The following is a 16,167-nucleotide window of genomic DNA, read 5'->3' on the forward strand; positions in this document are numbered from 1 at the left end:
ACTGCTCTTTGTAAACATATTGAATAACAAATATATTTCTACAAAGTTTAATTTTTTATATTTATTCCTGTAAAAATTCAACAATATTCTTATAATATTCATATTTGTTTCTCTGATTTATTATTATTATAGCACTATTTACTTTTTACCCGAAGATAAGTGAAATGACATTTTTGTCATCATATATATGTCCCTCCAAAAGCCCAAACTGTTAGAATTTATAGAAATATGCTCCCAAAAATCTCTAACAGTCATCTTCTTTCTTTTTATCATCACAAATAATATAAAAATGGTAAAAATATTAATTTACCTCATTTACTAATTAGGGTAAAATATTCTACCAATGGTTAATTATATTTTTCTAACGGATCCTAACATCGGGAGTACATTTGAAAATGTTAGAACTTTTGTAAAGATAAATATTAAAAGTTAAACTCTGCAATAAAAAAAAAAAAAAAAAATACATTTTCTATTCGAATATACTTTACCGATAACTGTATTCAATAACTCATTTTTAATCAAGAAATATAGTTTGTCCTCCAATAGGCAAAAATAGTTTCGATCAACACCCTCCCTCATTTTTAATATACCACCCCTAAAACCCTAAACCCCTCCCCCCCCCGCCCCCACCAAAAAAAAAAGAAAAAAAAAAAGACTCTAAAGAATTATAATTCGAAATAATACTATTTGTAACTCAGACTCAATCCGTACCCAAACAAGAATAGATTTATATGTAATATAAATAAAAATGCTGATGTGATATTTGAATTATTTTTTAAAAATATAGACTTCAGGAATATACTAAAATATGGTAGAGAAAAATGATTGGTTCAGGATCAGATTTTCACCTTCAGATTTTTGGTTTTCAGTCATGTTCGGATTTAGATATGGATTTTCAAAGCACGTCAAGTTCGGGTATAAATTTCGAGTTTGGTTGTTAAGTTCGAGTTCAGGTTTATGAAGACCCTCTTCAAATCCAACTATTGACATTTCTATTTAAAGCTTGTTTGTTTCACTAAAATTACAAGAGCTAAGTAAAGTGATTTACGACCGTAAATATTTATTTTTATTGTTTGATTCAAATTTAAATGTGATTCATTATAATTTTAAATTTGACTGTAATATAACTTTTCCACAATATTGTTATTGGCTTTACCCTGGCTAACTACAAAGCCAACTATGAAAGAAAAAAAAAAGTTGAAAAATGCTATAATTTTTTTATTTTCACCATTTTGTATACTAGGATAAATTGCACTTTTTGGTTCTCAAACTATGAATCAAGTAACACTTTTATTTTCAATTTTTAATTTATTATAATTATTGGGTTGAATTTTTAAAATTATTATAATTAAATTAATTTACTTGTCTGAATATTAATGTATTGCTAATGTAAAGTGATTAACAGTGTTGTGATTGATAATGCACTAATAATTAAGATGTTATATCATTTTTACAGCAATGAGTGTCAACATTTAATAAATTAAATTATACAGGGAGAATTTGAATGTAACGATTCCAAAAATTCAACCTAAAAATTATAATAAATTAAAATTTCAGCAAAGAGGACTCAAATTCTCCACAATTTTTGTGAATAACACAGCAAATCAATAATTCAACAATGTTTCTATTGTCAATAATTCATGGTGAATCAGTGATTTAATGTTTTGGCGGAGCTAATAATTGAGATGCACTGCGTTTTTAAACTAATTAGTTTAATTAATGCACAAAAATTTTGTGCACATGATCCATCAAAAGAAAAAAAAAAAAGATTAATTGCATACAACTCTCTGTTTTAACATAGTAAATTACGAATATATTTATATAAAGTTTAACTTTTTTATATTATTTCTATAAAAGTTCTAAAATTTTTAAATATACTCCTGCCGTTATGATCCGTTAGAAAAATTTAGTTAACCATAGATAAAATATGTAACCCTGCTTAGTCAATGAGATAAATTTATATTATACATTCTTCTCTCAATCAAAACCCTAGCACTGGAAACTTTTCCTCTTCCTCCTTTTCTCTTTGTTAGGTGCCGATTGTCTTGACCCTTGACTCAGTCAAAGATCTTCCTCGGGAGGAGTGTAGGGACTCGGAGCGGCTACGATTAATGACCCTCGAAGTTTGCGCCCTTTAACTGGATCAAGCGATTCGGCTGATGAGGGATTTTATCAGCCGAGTTCAAAAACCTTCACTCTAAACAGATTCGGCTGAACGAGCTGAATGTATGGGCTGCACATGATTAGGGTCGGCTGATGAGCCGAATGGATGGAACAACACACCAACTGGTCGGCCGAAAGAGCTGAATGCCTTTTAAATATATTGAAAATGACTTGGCGAAACAGTACAAAGATCGAGTGTGCTTGATAGCATACAGACTCGATTGATCTATCTAAAATTCTACTCCTATGGAAAAGCGGTAAATGCAGGAAAGTAAAGGATTACAGGTAGATTACTCTTAGAAAAATGCGAAGAAGTTATAAGAAAATAAGGGCGGTCTTCTATCATCGGGGAAAAAGACATTTTTTTAGGGCGTTATTGGCCTATTTATAGACAGCCTTTGTTAATCAGTTATTGTTTACTCATGATCGGCTACTACCCCTGTTTTCTCGGGCCACTTTCGACCGATCAGAACCGCTTGTGTAACCACTCGCGGTTACTATAACTTCCCTTAATTCGCGCAGTGATTACTTGGGATTTCTTCCGATCTTCCCAGTGCACAATAAAATCCTTATCATTAAAGAATAGAGTTGGGTGGAGCACCGGTGTACTACTTGGCCGCGCCTTATCGGCCCAACACTCTTCCTCTTCCTCTCCCTCTTCATGCTAGTTTCGAACTCGTAACTAGAATTTTTCCGTCCCCATTCATTTACGACACGTGTTGCTTCGCCTCTATCGAATGCATGTTGCTCCACCATTCAATTTCCTAAAGTGAGAGAAGAGATTGCAATAAGGGTGGATTGGATTGGGTTATAAAAAGAAAGAAGATGACCAATAGAAATTTTTTAAGGATATTTCTGTACTATTATAGCAGTTGGAATTTTTAGAGGAACATATCTGTAATGACAAAATTGATATTTTATTTATCTGCTGTTAAAAACTACACAGTTCTCTAACACTCCGTTTGGAATGGGTACAAGAGGAGGGATAACCAAACACAATTTGGGGTGTAGAACACTTGTTCCACCCCAACCTAGTACAAGGGGTGTCCTTGTACCAGGGTGGAACAAGTGTTCCACCCCAAGGGGTGGAACAAGGGGTGGAACACTTGTTCCACCCCTCCCGGGTGGAGAGAGAGAAAGAGAGAGAGAAAGAGAGATATCTTTAATTTAAATTTAAATTTCTAAAATTTATAATTTAGTTTTTTAAAATTTAAATTTATAATTTTAAATTATAAATTTGATATTTGTAATTTTTAAATTTTAAATTTAATTTTTTAGATTTAAAATTTAAAATTTTATATTTTATATCTTTCAAATTTAAATTTAATCTTAAATTTAAAATTTTATATTTAAAATTTGAAATTTGAAAATTATAAGTTTTAATTTTAATTTCAAATTTTAAAATTTAAAAGTTAAAATTTTTAATTTAAAATTATTAGTTTAAAATGTTAAATTCAATTATAGAGGTAAAATTATTATTTTCTATCTATAACTGCCAACTATTCCACCTTATACTCAGATTTTCATCCAAACACAATTTTTCTAGTTCCAGCTTATATTCACATTTTCATCCAAACAAAAAAATACCCTTATTTCTACGAAAATCCATTCTTGTACCTATCCCCGGTATAACTAGTTCTTGCTTATATCCGAACCAAACGAAGCTTGGTAACAAATCAGAGGGACAAATATAAATATCACTCGACTTTTACAAAAATAAGAGTTAAAAAGTTGAATTTTGTAGGGATATATTTATTATTCGTTATATTTACAGGGAGTTGTATGCAATTAATTCAAAAAAAGGAAAATTTTCAAATACCACCTAGTGGTTTCGCACTTTTCACTTTAGTACCCTGTGTTTTAAAGTATATCAAGTTAGTACCATGTGATTTCGCACTTTCTCACTTTAGTACCATGTGGTTTAAAGTGCATCAATTTAGTACCATGTGGTTTCTTCTTCTTTTTTTTTCGTCGGCTCCTCTGTTAATATTTCGTTAAATTATAGACAAAACTTCAGATACCCTACCTAAATTTAACGAATATTTATTTTAGTACCTTTAGTTTTAACTTTGTCATTGATATTTTTTCCTCCGTTAATATTCGTTAAATTATATACAAAAAAATTCAGATACCCTATCTAGATTTTTCGAATATTCACTTTAGTACTCTTTAATTTTAACTTTGTTACTGATTTAACGAAAAAATAGTGAAATAGAAAATAAAAAGAAAAAAATGAAACCACAGGGTACTAACTTAATACACTTTAAACCACAGAGTACTAAAGTAAAAAAGTGCAAAACCACATGGACTAATTTGATACACTTTAAATTATAGAGTACTGAAGTAAGAAAGAAGGAAACCACGAGGGGTATTTGAGGTTTACCCCCAAAAAAACACGTGTCGAGCTCACATCCGTTAAACAGCAATTAATAAAAAAGTATTAAAAAAATTAAAGACCACGACCATTGCGATGGCGCCACGTGGCAGGGGCCAACGAATCTCCCGTGCATTTCATACACCTTTTCCGAATCTCGTGACCTCATCGGCTTTGGCTATTCGGACTCGAATCCGCATCCAATTAACCCGATTCTAATCGAACGGTTCGCGTCCGCCCTATAAATACCCCCCTCTCTCCGCTCCACTTAATCACGCCTCTCATTTTATTTTATCTTTTTTTTTATTATTATTTTTATATATTTTTTTTGTTTTCCCCCGAGCCTCTTCGTCTCTCCCGTTGGAAAAAAAAAAAAAAAACCTAGCTAGGGTTTCGCTCTCCGCTTCCTCCGCTTCGCTAGGGTTTCGTGCTCGTCTCCTTGGATCTCTCTCTCTCTCTCTCTCTCTCTCTCTCTCTCTTCATTGTTGGAGGCTGTTTGATCCGGATTCGGACGTCGCCATGGACGGAGGTCGCAAGAGGGGGAGGGTAGGGGCGGCGAACGGAGGCGCCGCGAAGAGGTCGAGAGGTGAGTCGGGATCGATTGGTTATTTGCTTCGTGTTTTTCTGTGATTTCTTAGTGTTTTCTTCTTCTTCTTCTTCTTCAAGGGGTTTTGTTTGAGGAAGAGGATGTTAGGGTTTCTTGAGGAAGGGGATCAGTAGTTTTTTTGTTTTTTTTTTTTTTTTTTTTTTTTTGCTTCCTTCTTGGTTTCGTTAGTGGTTTCTTCTTCTTCTTCTTCAGGATGTTTTCTTTGGGGAAAAGTATGGACTCATGGGTTATTTTGTTGGGGAGATAGGGTTTGTAGTGTTCGACAAGATTTTGTATTGCATATTATTAGAAAAATTAGTGTAAATTGTTTATATTTAGCTTATTGTTGCTATTGGTGGGTTTTGTATGGTAATGTGCGAGTTCCACGCAGTTTCTTGATTCGTGTGTTTCTTCTTCTTTTTTTTTGAATTCTTTTCTACTCTTATATTTTTATGATTAATTTTTAATTCATAATACATCGCGTCGTGTGAGAGGGTTATGTAGTAGTATTCAGATTTTTCTCTTTTCCCTGAAATTTGTATTCTACAGATGTTCTCTTATCCAAGTGTGTATGTGTGTGTTTTTTTTTTCTCTTCAAATGACTCAAGGGTTTAACTTTTGGGTTCTAATGATATTAGGGTTTAAGAACTGTTCTAAAAATCCATTGGGGTTTATTTTGATTTACCATAAAATTTTATTGACTAAAATCGAAATTATGTGAAAATAAAATTTGTGTCTTAATATTTAGTCCAAGTCATAGATTTTATGTTTGTACATAATTAACTTTTCAGTTTTGATCTTTTTGCACCATTGGCCATTTGTGTTTCACTACTTAAGCGACAATTTACTCTATAAAACCCAGCGACTACATTGTGAAGGGTGATCTTTATCATTGCAGAGAGTTAAAAAAAAATCGGTTCTAAGTTGTAAATAAATACTTTTCCTAGATCATATTCAGTTTCTTGGATAGAGGATATACTAGCATCTTATATGAAAGCAAACCTTTCACATATTTGTATTTTTAATAATTTTGAGATGTTTAATTTGTAATTGAACTATTAAGGTCAGTAAATTAATATTACATTGACTAAGAACACACAATTAATTTGATGCAACAGAAAAGGAGTCGTTTCAAACTGGTGTAGGAAGCAAATCGAAGCCTTGCACCAAGTTTTTCAGGTTCAAATCTTATCTATAATGGACATCATAAATGCAACCTCTATTTTCAGCACGTAAATTGTAAGTTGTGGAAACTTTTCATATCCAAAATTAGTATATTTGGTGCTAACAAATTGGTCACTAAAGATTGTGATACAGGTTCTGCTCAAATCATGTTAACAATCTTGAACAGGGTAATACGGGTGTTCATAATTGTGCCTTCTGTATGAAAATGGCAAGCGATATAGAACGCGGGAACTCGAATTACATGGAATCGATATGTCATATGATACTCACTTTCTAAATATAATTCCATATAATTTCTTGTTGTTTGCGCATCTAAATATTTCATATTGTATGATCTTGCATATGGTTGTCATTTCATAGGCATCTTGGATTGTTGTACATGCTAGATTTCGTAGCAAACTTATGTTAGAAAAGCAATTTAACATTTATTAGATGGTTGGAATGTTTGTTCTGTACTGGGTTTAATGTTGAGACTTTAATAACTGGCTGCATGGTACATTGTCAAAATTTTATTGCCAGGTTTTTGTCTTTTTTATGTTTCTGTCAGTAAAGGTCTGAATACATAAAGTAAAATTTGTGTCAGTTCATATCTTTTGGGCAAAAATGTATGGAGACCTCCTATGCACCATTTTGGTGGAGCAGACAGGTGTAAGAAAAGAGATAGAGGGCGAGGCTGAGACGAAGTAATGCTTGACAGAATGAACAGGCAGTGTAAGAAGGGATGATAAGGAGAAAACATGAGATGTAATCGCCCTGGTTTCAAAATATTTTTCTTAGGACACGCCACCCTAAACTGCTTGTGCATCCTGTTTATGGGAAAGGGTTTTATGAATTGAGAGTAAATGAATAGTTCTATATAGAACGATGCAGCAAAATCCTGTGGATTGTTGCTAACTAGGTCCTTCTGTAGAATAGGTTATTGCTGTGCCTATTGAACTTAAAAATATGAAATGGTTTATCCAGAAGAGAACTAAAAATAAATTTGTTAGTTAAAATAGTGCACTCAGGAGATAATTAAATACTTAGATTGGAAAGTGCAAGACGTTATTTCAGTTTTGCAGGATGACTAATGATATGAACCTTGAGATGAATTTGCAGTCAATCTGTTTCTAAGTACAGATTTGGGCGTGCGATCATTCTAGCTATCCTTGAAAATGACAATTTTGCCTCGGTTGGTCTTTATAGTGTTTTTGCAGATATTGTAGCTTGTATGGTAATATCCTCGTAGCTTTTCCCTCTGTGCGCTTGTCTAGAGAGGAGTTGCCTTTAGTGTGCGCATTTTGATTTTGAAGTCATTGATTGTAGTAGGCTTCATAAATACTTCTCCCTGCTTTTTATGATCGAGGGTAAATTGCTATAGCTGTATTCATATAATTACACTTGAATTGTTATTTTGATTGATTATACCTCTTTTCAGTATATTTTCAAGTCACAATGATTTTGGATCTTTTAAGTAAACGAAATGCATGTTGTTTTCTCTCATGGTACCTTAAAATTAAAATGGTGGCGTGGAAAATGAAAATTTTTTATTTTAACCGCGCTTGTTAAAACAACTAGATCGTATGCTGCCTCATATGATGCAACCTTTTTGTTTTATATCCTGGACGTCTTCGACGAGTTAGCATGTGATTTGTTTCTCCTCTGGTTATGATTTTTTGTATTCCTGCACTTTGTCATTCCATTCAATAGTTATTTTTGTAAGTTGTTTTCACTTTGCCATGCACATGAACGAATCGTAATTGAATGAAACTGCAACTCTTCATTGATATCACTAAAGAATCTCGTTAATAAGTCGAATCGAGACTATTCTTATGGTTGATGATTTCATCTGATGTACATAGCCTACACTGCTGTGTTGTATTTTTTTTATAATTTGAAAAGCCTGATGGTCTTGTGACTTTGATGCAGCACTTCGGGTTGCCCTTTTGGCGAGAACTGCCATTTCCTGCACTACGTCCCAGGTGGCTACCAGGCTGTCGCGCACATGCTCAACCTACCCAATCCTGCTAATCCTCCCCCGGGGAGAATAGCTCCACCGGCTCCTGCGTTTCCCGACAGCCATTCTGGCTCTGCGCCTCCAGCCGTAAAGACCCGCCTCTGCAACAAGTACAACACAGCGGAAGGCTGCAGATTCGGCGAAAAGTGCCATTACGCCCACGGAGAGAGAGAGCTCGGAAAACCCATTCCTGATGCGGCCATGCAGCCTCAGATGGGTGGCGGTGGCGGAGGCGGCGGCGGTCGTTTCTCCGGCCACCCCGAATACCCTATGCCGCCGCCGCCGGCGGAGGCCTATGGTGGGATGGGGGGAGGAGCCCCGGGGAGCTTCGGCGCCTCGGCCACCGCAAAGATCAGCGTCGATGCGTCGCTGGCGGGGGCGATCATCGGAAAGGGCGGGGTGAACACGAAACAGATATGCAGGGTGACGGGCGCCAGGCTGGCAATCCGCGACCATGAGTCGGACCCCAACTTGAAGAACATCGAGCTCGAGGGGACGTTCGATCAGATAAGGGACGCGAGCTCGATGGTGAGGGAGCTTATCGTCAGCATAAGCGGCCCCGCTGCTGCTTCCGCCTTTGCTGCTCCCGCCGCCGGGAGAAAGCCCGGTAGGGGAGGTGCCTTCTCCCACGGCGGGAAGGAGAGCAGCTTCAAGACCAAGCTGTGCGAGAATTTTGCAAAGGGCTCGTGCACGTTCGGGGACCGGTGCAACTTTGCTCATGGAGAAAGCGAGCTGCGCAAAGCTACTGTTTGAGAAGTGCTTCCATGCCAGCGGTTTTTCGAGGAGTTTTAAGCTCTCTCTCTCTCTCTTGTAGGATCTTTTCGAGGCTTTGCTTTCTCTTTCTTTCCTTTTGTTTCGTATTGGCAGGTTTATATGATGTGAGAACGAGTAATCAAGATATTTTGCAGCAGCCGCGGCAGCCGCCTCTTTCGACTGTCTCGCCTTTTCTGCCAGCCGTTTTAGTGTCGTAGCGTAGTGTGGTTAAATTGGGTTTTTTATGGTTGTCGCATGTGTTAATGTGTTTCCACGTAACATGGGAGTCATTACCAAATTATCTTGTTAGAACCAAGGTTTTCTGGTTACCTAGGATTAAAACGCATCCTTGAACACAAGTATGTATGTGTGTGCGCGCCCGAGATGTGTTCCCTACTGCTTAAAATGTGAAGTTGCATGAGAAAGGTGTGGTGCATTTCTTTGCTATACATCTTAGCCTTCGAATGTGGGAGAATCTTTCTTATGCTTGATCTTACATACCTTATGCTCTTTTACATCATGCTTACTGTTGGGGTGTCTGTGTCTTTTCTATGCTCCTTTCACAGTTGATGTTGTTGATTGTTATTTGGTGCCGCTGCTGTGGTGGTTTTTATGGGCAGATTCTTAAGCTCTTGTATTTTATTTTTTTTTTTAACTTCTAACCTACCTGATAAACCCCCGAACAGATGATCAGATTAAGTACTTTTTCAGCAAGCACATTATTCTATTTCTAATTTCAAAAGCCGCGATGAACCCCAGAGCAGCATGCATAAATAAGTCGTTTAAGTGAACACTGCATGAAACTATATATCGCCTGCGGTAAATATTGGCTTACTATGTTGTTCCACGGTCTTTCGTTTATGCAGTAAAAAGTTTTACAATCTTTTTTATGTTTGTACAACAAGTTTACTCAATATTACACGGCAGCTACGAATCTCGACGAGCACAGAGTTTTAACGTAGAACATTCTCTTCTAGTGATTTTGAGCCCGAGAGCTCAAACATGCAATTTTTAGTTTGTTTCAGAGTGCCGCAGAGGCGACAACTACGTAATTTCAACCAGTGACGTACCGTTGTGAAGAAACGAATCATGCTGAAATTGGCAAGATGGTAAATTATCCACACCTGGACCACCCTCCGTTGGCCGCTCGTTCAAATACACGCGGTTTTCTTCCTGGAAAAGTATGGCTCCAATCTGGATACTCAATCAAGTAGTTCCATATCCTGCGTCAATGAAAGAACACGTGAAAATGTAAATCATGTCATAGACCAGCAACGCAAAATCCAACAGTTTGAGGCGTCTCGTATGCGAAAAGACCTCCTTTGGTTCTCAACAAAATCAGGAGGCTCTGCAGAAGGTGAGGTAGAACACTGGACGAGGATTTCCGTGTCTGAGAGACGCTGCAGTGAAAGGGCTGTTCGCTTCCATTCAGACGGCATCCTGTAAGAGCAGAATGACAGAATGCGGAACAAAGATTAAAGTAACCCACAAAGGATTAACCAAAATGGCATATTATAAAAGTATACTGCTATTCCATAGCCGTTTTCATATTCTCGGCAAAATTTTTCTAATAGTAGCTGCTGTTATAAGAAGCATAATGATTCAGAGAGCCTGTGGGGAAAATTTACATATAGGATCCTGAAAATGCCATGTAGCTAGAATATCCTAAAGCCTTTGTCAACATAAGAGTTTAGTTATATAAATCAGAAACAACTCTGACCAAATGTTTTAATGAAAACCACCTAAGTCACTTCAGGCAAGTAAAGCAATAGAAGCAGTCTGTGTCATGCTCTAAAGATACAACTAGGTTTTTTAATTATTTCTTTTGCTTTTCCGAGAAAACGTTTTTAAATATTTCAATCAAAATAGAATGGGAAATTTTAGCTCTTGAAATTGGAGGTCTCGCTGTGAAACAATCATTGTATTCTAAAAGCTTACGCTTGTAGAGAACTGTACTTATATATTTTTATATTTAACACTCTCCCTCATATCTGGGCTCGAGACTTTTTTTGCTAGGACCATAACGTAGGCTTGAATTAAATGGGAGAAAATTAATAATATTAGGAGCCTGATATAACTCGAACTTATGACCTCCTGTTCTGATACCATATAAAACGAGAGCGCTGTTTAAATATTTTTTTATTTAACACTCTTGTATATCAGGAGAAACACATTTCAACCGTTTCTCATTATGCAATAGAGAGATCATTACTATCTTCAGTATGAACTGCTCGGAAACTCTGATAGCTCTGTTTTATGAATATTATCAATTTCATGTTATTTCATAGATAAAATGGAGGCGGTAGGAAATAAAATACCAGGAGCAAGCAGCAATTTGAAATCTATCGTTGTGCGTATCGTAAGTCTCTAATAACTTCCCATCCCAAGTGGGATCGCCTGAGGATACGCTGACGCGGACTCTTCTGACGATTTCATCTGGGCATCTGGAACTCGTATCAAAGCTTGCAGGCGTCATTAGACCAGTTGAAGTGTCTACCTACAAGCAGCAGAGTGTGTTCACATGTTAGTAAAATCCCTTTTAAGTGCCGGCTTGGCTCAGCTTCTGGAACTGCTCCTCTACTCTGAGTAGCAGCAGCTTAGTGTTTGGCAGATGAAAGCCTGAAGCTTTTGTTCTGCCAAAAGCTCCAAGCGTCTCAACCCTAAAAAGCTGTTCTAATTTGAAGCTTATGCTTCTACTTGAGCAGCAAGCTGTTGGGGAGACTTTTGATAATAAGAACTGTTGCTGCTTTTTCTAACCCCTCTCCTAAAACATCATTGTGCAGAAGCTACATAGCAGGCAAAATGGGGGCTTGAGTTATAGGTCGAATTGTTGTTCGACTTTGCATCAGAAGCAAAAGTGCCAGTTTGAAGCTCCTGCTTTTGGGTTCGCTTCAAACTTATTTATGCTTCGTGTTGCAGTAGAAGATTCAAAACGATGGTTGTAGTTGAAAAGAAAGCGAAAGTTTAGGCCAAATGGGAAAAAAGCGGAAGTAATAGAAGCGCTTTATGTTTATTAAAAAGAATTCAAACTTTTCGTTTCAACCAAACCAAAATAGAAATCCAAAAGCCAACGCAGGAGAAACTTCCAATTTGAATGCAAAAATAGAGAATACTGGTTATGTTTAAAATTCAAAAAATAAATGGGAAGCAAAAGAATAAAATTGACATAGCCATTAAATCTCCTTTTAGGAATAGAATAGAGGTTCAAAAAAGTTTTCGAGTTGTAAGGATTTAAAAAAAAAAAAAAAAAAAATAGATGACACAAAGAAAACAGCAAAAACTAACCCAAAAGCCACCGACAATAGGCTTTGCATTTCCATATGAATCTGTTGTGGTGTTATGCCCAAGAATACACAGAGTTTGAAGATGAAACTCTTCCCGGCTATTCTGCAGAGCTTCAACTATTTTGCAGCATAAAGGCAAAGAATATCCTTTCTGTATTTTGTTTCCCTTTGATCCAGCTGAGTGGACCACATGCTGCATGAATACGTGTCAACTATGATTTTTTTCAGCCACCCCCAAAGAAAAGTATAAGTGAAAATCTCTAATTTAGTCATTTGGTAGTGAGTCTAACTTTAGTGGACGAATCATCAAAAGCACCAACTAAATGAACCTGCATTAAAGAATAATGATCAATCAAAAAACCCTTTCATATGAGAATGGCAGAAAGGGAAAAAGAAGGTTGTTCTTGTCGCCAATATAGGATGAAAAGACAAACATCGAATGCCGCTTCATGATCGCTAAGGTTCTGTAACATTTGGGCGAGGCCCCTATCGACAACTCCAGGAAAGTCCATATGGCTAACAGAGGTCCTGCAATCAATGTAAAGGAGGTTGAGAGAATGAGACGGCAAACCTCATCAACTCTTATGTTGTGTGTGTGCGAGTACAATAGCGATTCTTACATTCCAGTATACCGGTTGCGAATTACAAGACCAACACATGTAGTTGCCTCATCCGTGCCCACCAACTACCAAAGGACAAAGAAGCATAAAGTTACTAACTACCGTAGTGGATTGTTACTGTGATATTCAATCAACTATATGCCTGAGCGATGCTCATCAGGTAATGCATTTGTTCAGACAAAGACATACAGGATGAAACTGAGAAGTTACAATAAAATATAAGAAAAGGATCTAAGAAAGAGAATTTCTAGATTGTAGAAGGTAAATTTTGGTTTATAAGAAGAGCAATATAATGGTTTGAAACCAATCAAAAGATTTAAAAAAAAAAAAGAACACTAGCTCCGTTCTAAACCTTTCAGAAGCACAAACATTCGTGCCATTAATTAACCTGTGGACTAAAACCCAATTCGAAACCACCAACATAAACTATCACAAGAACTTCTGATTCACCAATGTAAAACGTGAACTAGGGGGGTTTAGGGTCTGTTTGGCTCTTCTGCAAGGTGAATTGCCATCTGAGTAGCGCTACTGGGAGAAAGAGACTATATTGAAATCTTCCAAACAGCTCCCCTCTATAGCAACATTACAGGTTCCAAATTGAAGCCGTCGTTTTTCCCTTGGCACGATGCCTAATAGTCGTAACGCTTTAGTAGTTAAGGGTCCAGATATTGTCAGTCAGCAAATTAATGTGACTTGTGAGGTATAGCAATTATCAGGAAATAATCGAGTGTGAGATGTAGCTATGAGTGCTACAAATGGGCTGATGAGAGGAATGTAAGTAATCAAGAAGGAAGCCCAATTAAGACCTCAAAATTGTAAAGAAACTATTATTCTCCAAAAAGAGCTAGTAGAGAACAATGTCTTAATCATTTATACTCAACAGTCCCAACATGAATAGGTGGATTTGACCCAGCCTCAAGAAGTGACTTCTGTAGTAAATCGGAGGAAATTAGAATGACTAGGAGCTCGAAAAGATTTGAATGGAATCTCTTGCCCTAATACTGAGTAAAATGTCAATTTTAAAGTTTAAACTATTCTATATGTTGTATCATTTTATATGCCAGAAAAATTATAATTCTATTTCCTGCCACCATAGAAGCTTCAGACTGTTTTTGTTTACCAAGTGTTCTATTAATGGTTGTGGCAAAACACCCAGTTCTCTCAAGAAGCTTAGGCTAGTAGAGATAAGTGTTGTAATCATTTATATTTAATAATCCAGGTCACTTGTGGATCAATTTTGACATAAGCCGAGCACATGGCTTCTTGAAGTAAATGGGAGAAAAGTAAGTGAAAAGCAGAAGCGTGAAAAGCTATCACTGGTATAATAACCATTTTCTTGTCCAAAAGCTTAAGCTATCAAATACTAGTGTTCTTATCATCAGTAACCCTGTTTGGATGCATGAACATCTTATTCAGCACATCACTTTTATTTATGTAACAAGCGTTGTATTTGGTAATCGAAAAGTATGATAAAATGTCTAAAAAGGCATACCATGTTTGGCATTCAAGTCACTTTCTTGAAATAAGATAAATTACCTTACAGGCGAATTACATTACTCCCCAAAATCATAACTATCAAGACCTTTCAAGAAGCTAAAATCAAACTCCTAAACTGCAATCACACAAGAAAATATTTATAAGGTCTCTTTGGACACACGAACATCTTGTTCAGGATAGCTCTTTAAACTGCAATCACACAAAAAAATCTTTATAAAGTCTGTTTGGCCGCATAAACATCTTGTTCAGGATAGCTCTTTAATTTACTCAAAAAGCTTGTAGTATTTGGTAGATGAGGAGTGCCGATGAAATGTATAGAATGGTGCATATCATATTCGACTTTCCCATCGTTTTAGGTGAAATATACTATCTTAGGGGGTATTTGGTTTTGTCACAAAAGTGTAGAAAACTGTTTTCCGAGTAAAAAAAAAAATTCCCATGGAAAACCCCACTTAAATTTTCACCCGTTTGGTTCCCAGGAAAACTAGATTTTCTGAAAAAGTTTCTTCCAGGTTTCATAGTAAAATAGTGTTATCCTTTTTCCGATAAAAAACGGGCGAAAAAATAAAAAAAGGGATTTTCCATGATTTTTTTTTTTGTTTTTTCCCCCTGAAAAATAGCTTTTCATGCTTTTTCGTGGAACCAAACACTTCCTTATCGGAGAACGAGACCATTCAAGGACAAATATCAAACATTTAGCTTATAATCACAAAAAAAAAAAAGAAAGAATCCAAACAGGGCAACAATGCATGAGTTATTATCACTATAACTGAAGAACTCACTCATTCCCACGTCCAAACAAGGCCTTACGAACTCAAACTCCCCCACCCAAACCCTAATTTCCCCAGCATACCTTGACGATCGCGGGATCGACGGTGGCGTACTCCCTCTGGAGCACGTACACGTGCTTCCACGGCGGCGAGATCGAGAACCTCCTCACCGGCATGGATTTGAGCCGCTCCGACGCGGCGATCAGAGTAGGGTTCCGCAACAGCAACTCCACGATCTCCCTCCCCTGCATCAAAAAAGGACCACACAAACCATCTTGAGCTCCACCGAGATCTCTACTCCTCCATCGTCCTCGTCGATTCTAGAGAGAGAGAGAGAGAGAGAGAGAGAGAGAGAGACCTTGAGATGGGAATTGGGGGCGGAGATGGAGATGGATTCTCCATCGACGAAGATCATGGCGATTCTTTTTTTCTCTTTTTTTTTTTTTTTTTTTTTTTCCGACGACTCTTCCTTTTTGGCTTCTTCGCTCACTCCATATATTTATAGTGGGAGTTCGAGCAGAAGCATCTTCTCTCAGTTTTGAAATGGTGGAAGTGGCGCGGGTCGGATCACAATTTTCCGGATCCGCTCCCATCTCAATTTCCATTGTTAAGTTGAGGTGAAAGTGGTGGTTAGGATTAGGGAGGTTAACGGATCAGGTTTGGGTCGGGTTTTCAAAAACCCGAATCCAAACCCGAAAATCAAATTAAAACCCAAACTCCCACCCGAATTGGGTGGGTTTAAAAAATTCATACTCATATCCGTCTCCGACCAAAAACCTGAAAGTCGAACCCGGACCCGAACTAGAAGGGTTTTAATAATCCATAGCGTTGGATGAAAATCTAATGGATAAAAATTATTAAATATTTTATCTATTATATAAATAAATTCGGGTTCAGGTTCGAGTTGGATAAATATAAAATCCATATCCGTATCCATAT

At 36.8% G+C, this 16,167-nt stretch overlaps 2 protein-coding genes across 3 annotated transcripts; one reads left to right on the forward strand and one right to left on the reverse strand.

Annotated features, from left to right (window-relative positions):
- Nucleotides 1–4,823: 4,823 nt before the first annotated feature.
- Nucleotides 4,824–9,541, forward strand: LOC109705614 (zinc finger CCCH domain-containing protein 14-like). 2 transcript variants are annotated; one of them, XM_020226357.1, is made up of 3 exons: nt 4,824–5,123; nt 6,242–6,302; nt 8,217–9,541. In XM_020226357.1, the coding sequence occupies exons 1-3, from the start codon at nt 5,057–5,059 to the stop codon at nt 9,055–9,057; spliced, it is 969 nt and encodes a 322-aa protein (XP_020081946.1). In that variant the 5' UTR covers nt 4,824–5,056; the 3' UTR covers nt 9,058–9,541. The 2 variants fall into 2 exon arrangements, with proteins under 2 accessions (XP_020081946.1, XP_020081947.1); XM_020226358.1 differs by lacking the exon at nt 6,242–6,302.
- A 314-nt stretch (nt 9,542–9,855) lies between these two features.
- On the reverse strand, nt 9,856–15,712 carry LOC109705613 (protein N-terminal asparagine amidohydrolase-like). Its single transcript, XM_020226356.1, has 9 exons — nt 15,587–15,712; nt 15,312–15,473; nt 12,962–13,026; nt 12,776–12,869; nt 12,632–12,670; nt 12,343–12,534; nt 11,376–11,554; nt 10,375–10,497; nt 9,856–10,280 (listed from the first exon to the last, which is right to left on the reverse strand). The coding sequence occupies exons 1-9, from the start codon at nt 15,641–15,643 to the stop codon at nt 10,172–10,174; spliced, it is 1,020 nt and encodes a 339-aa protein (XP_020081945.1). The 5' UTR covers nt 15,644–15,712; the 3' UTR covers nt 9,856–10,171.
- Nucleotides 15,713–16,167: the final 455 nt, after the last annotated feature.

Source organism: Ananas comosus, unplaced genomic scaffold (genome assembly GCF_001540865.1).
Source record: "Ananas comosus cultivar F153 unplaced genomic scaffold, ASM154086v1, whole genome shotgun sequence".
Lineage (NCBI taxonomy): Eukaryota > Viridiplantae > Streptophyta > Magnoliopsida > Poales > Bromeliaceae > Ananas > Ananas comosus.

What these genes read in the sequence shown, in the direction of transcription:
- LOC109705614 (XM_020226357.1), top strand. Translation starts at nt 5,057, where the DNA reads ATGGACGGAGGTCGCAAGAGGGGGAGGGTAGGGGCGGCGAACGGAGGC. An exon ending in CGCCGCGAAGAGGTCGAGAG is followed by an intron (nt 5,124 to 6,241) that starts GTGAGTCGGGAT and finishes TTGATGCAACAG; the next exon opens with AAAAGGAGTCGTTTCAAACT. An exon ending in CCTTGCACCAAGTTTTTCAG is followed by an intron (nt 6,303 to 8,216) that starts GTTCAAATCTTA and finishes ACTTTGATGCAG; the next exon opens with CACTTCGGGTTGCCCTTTTG.
- LOC109705613 (XM_020226356.1), bottom strand. Translation starts at nt 15,643, where the DNA reads ATGATCTTCGTCGATGGAGAATCCATCTCCATCTCCGCCCCCAATTCC. An exon ending in CCCCCAATTCCCATCTCAAG is followed by an intron (nt 15,474 to 15,586) that starts GTCTCTCTCTCT and finishes TTTTTGATGCAG; the next exon opens with GGGAGGGAGATCGTGGAGTT. An exon ending in TTTGTTGAGAACCAAAGGAG is followed by an intron (nt 10,281 to 10,374) that starts GTCTTTTCGCAT and finishes TCATTGACGCAG; the next exon opens with GATATGGAACTACTTGATTG.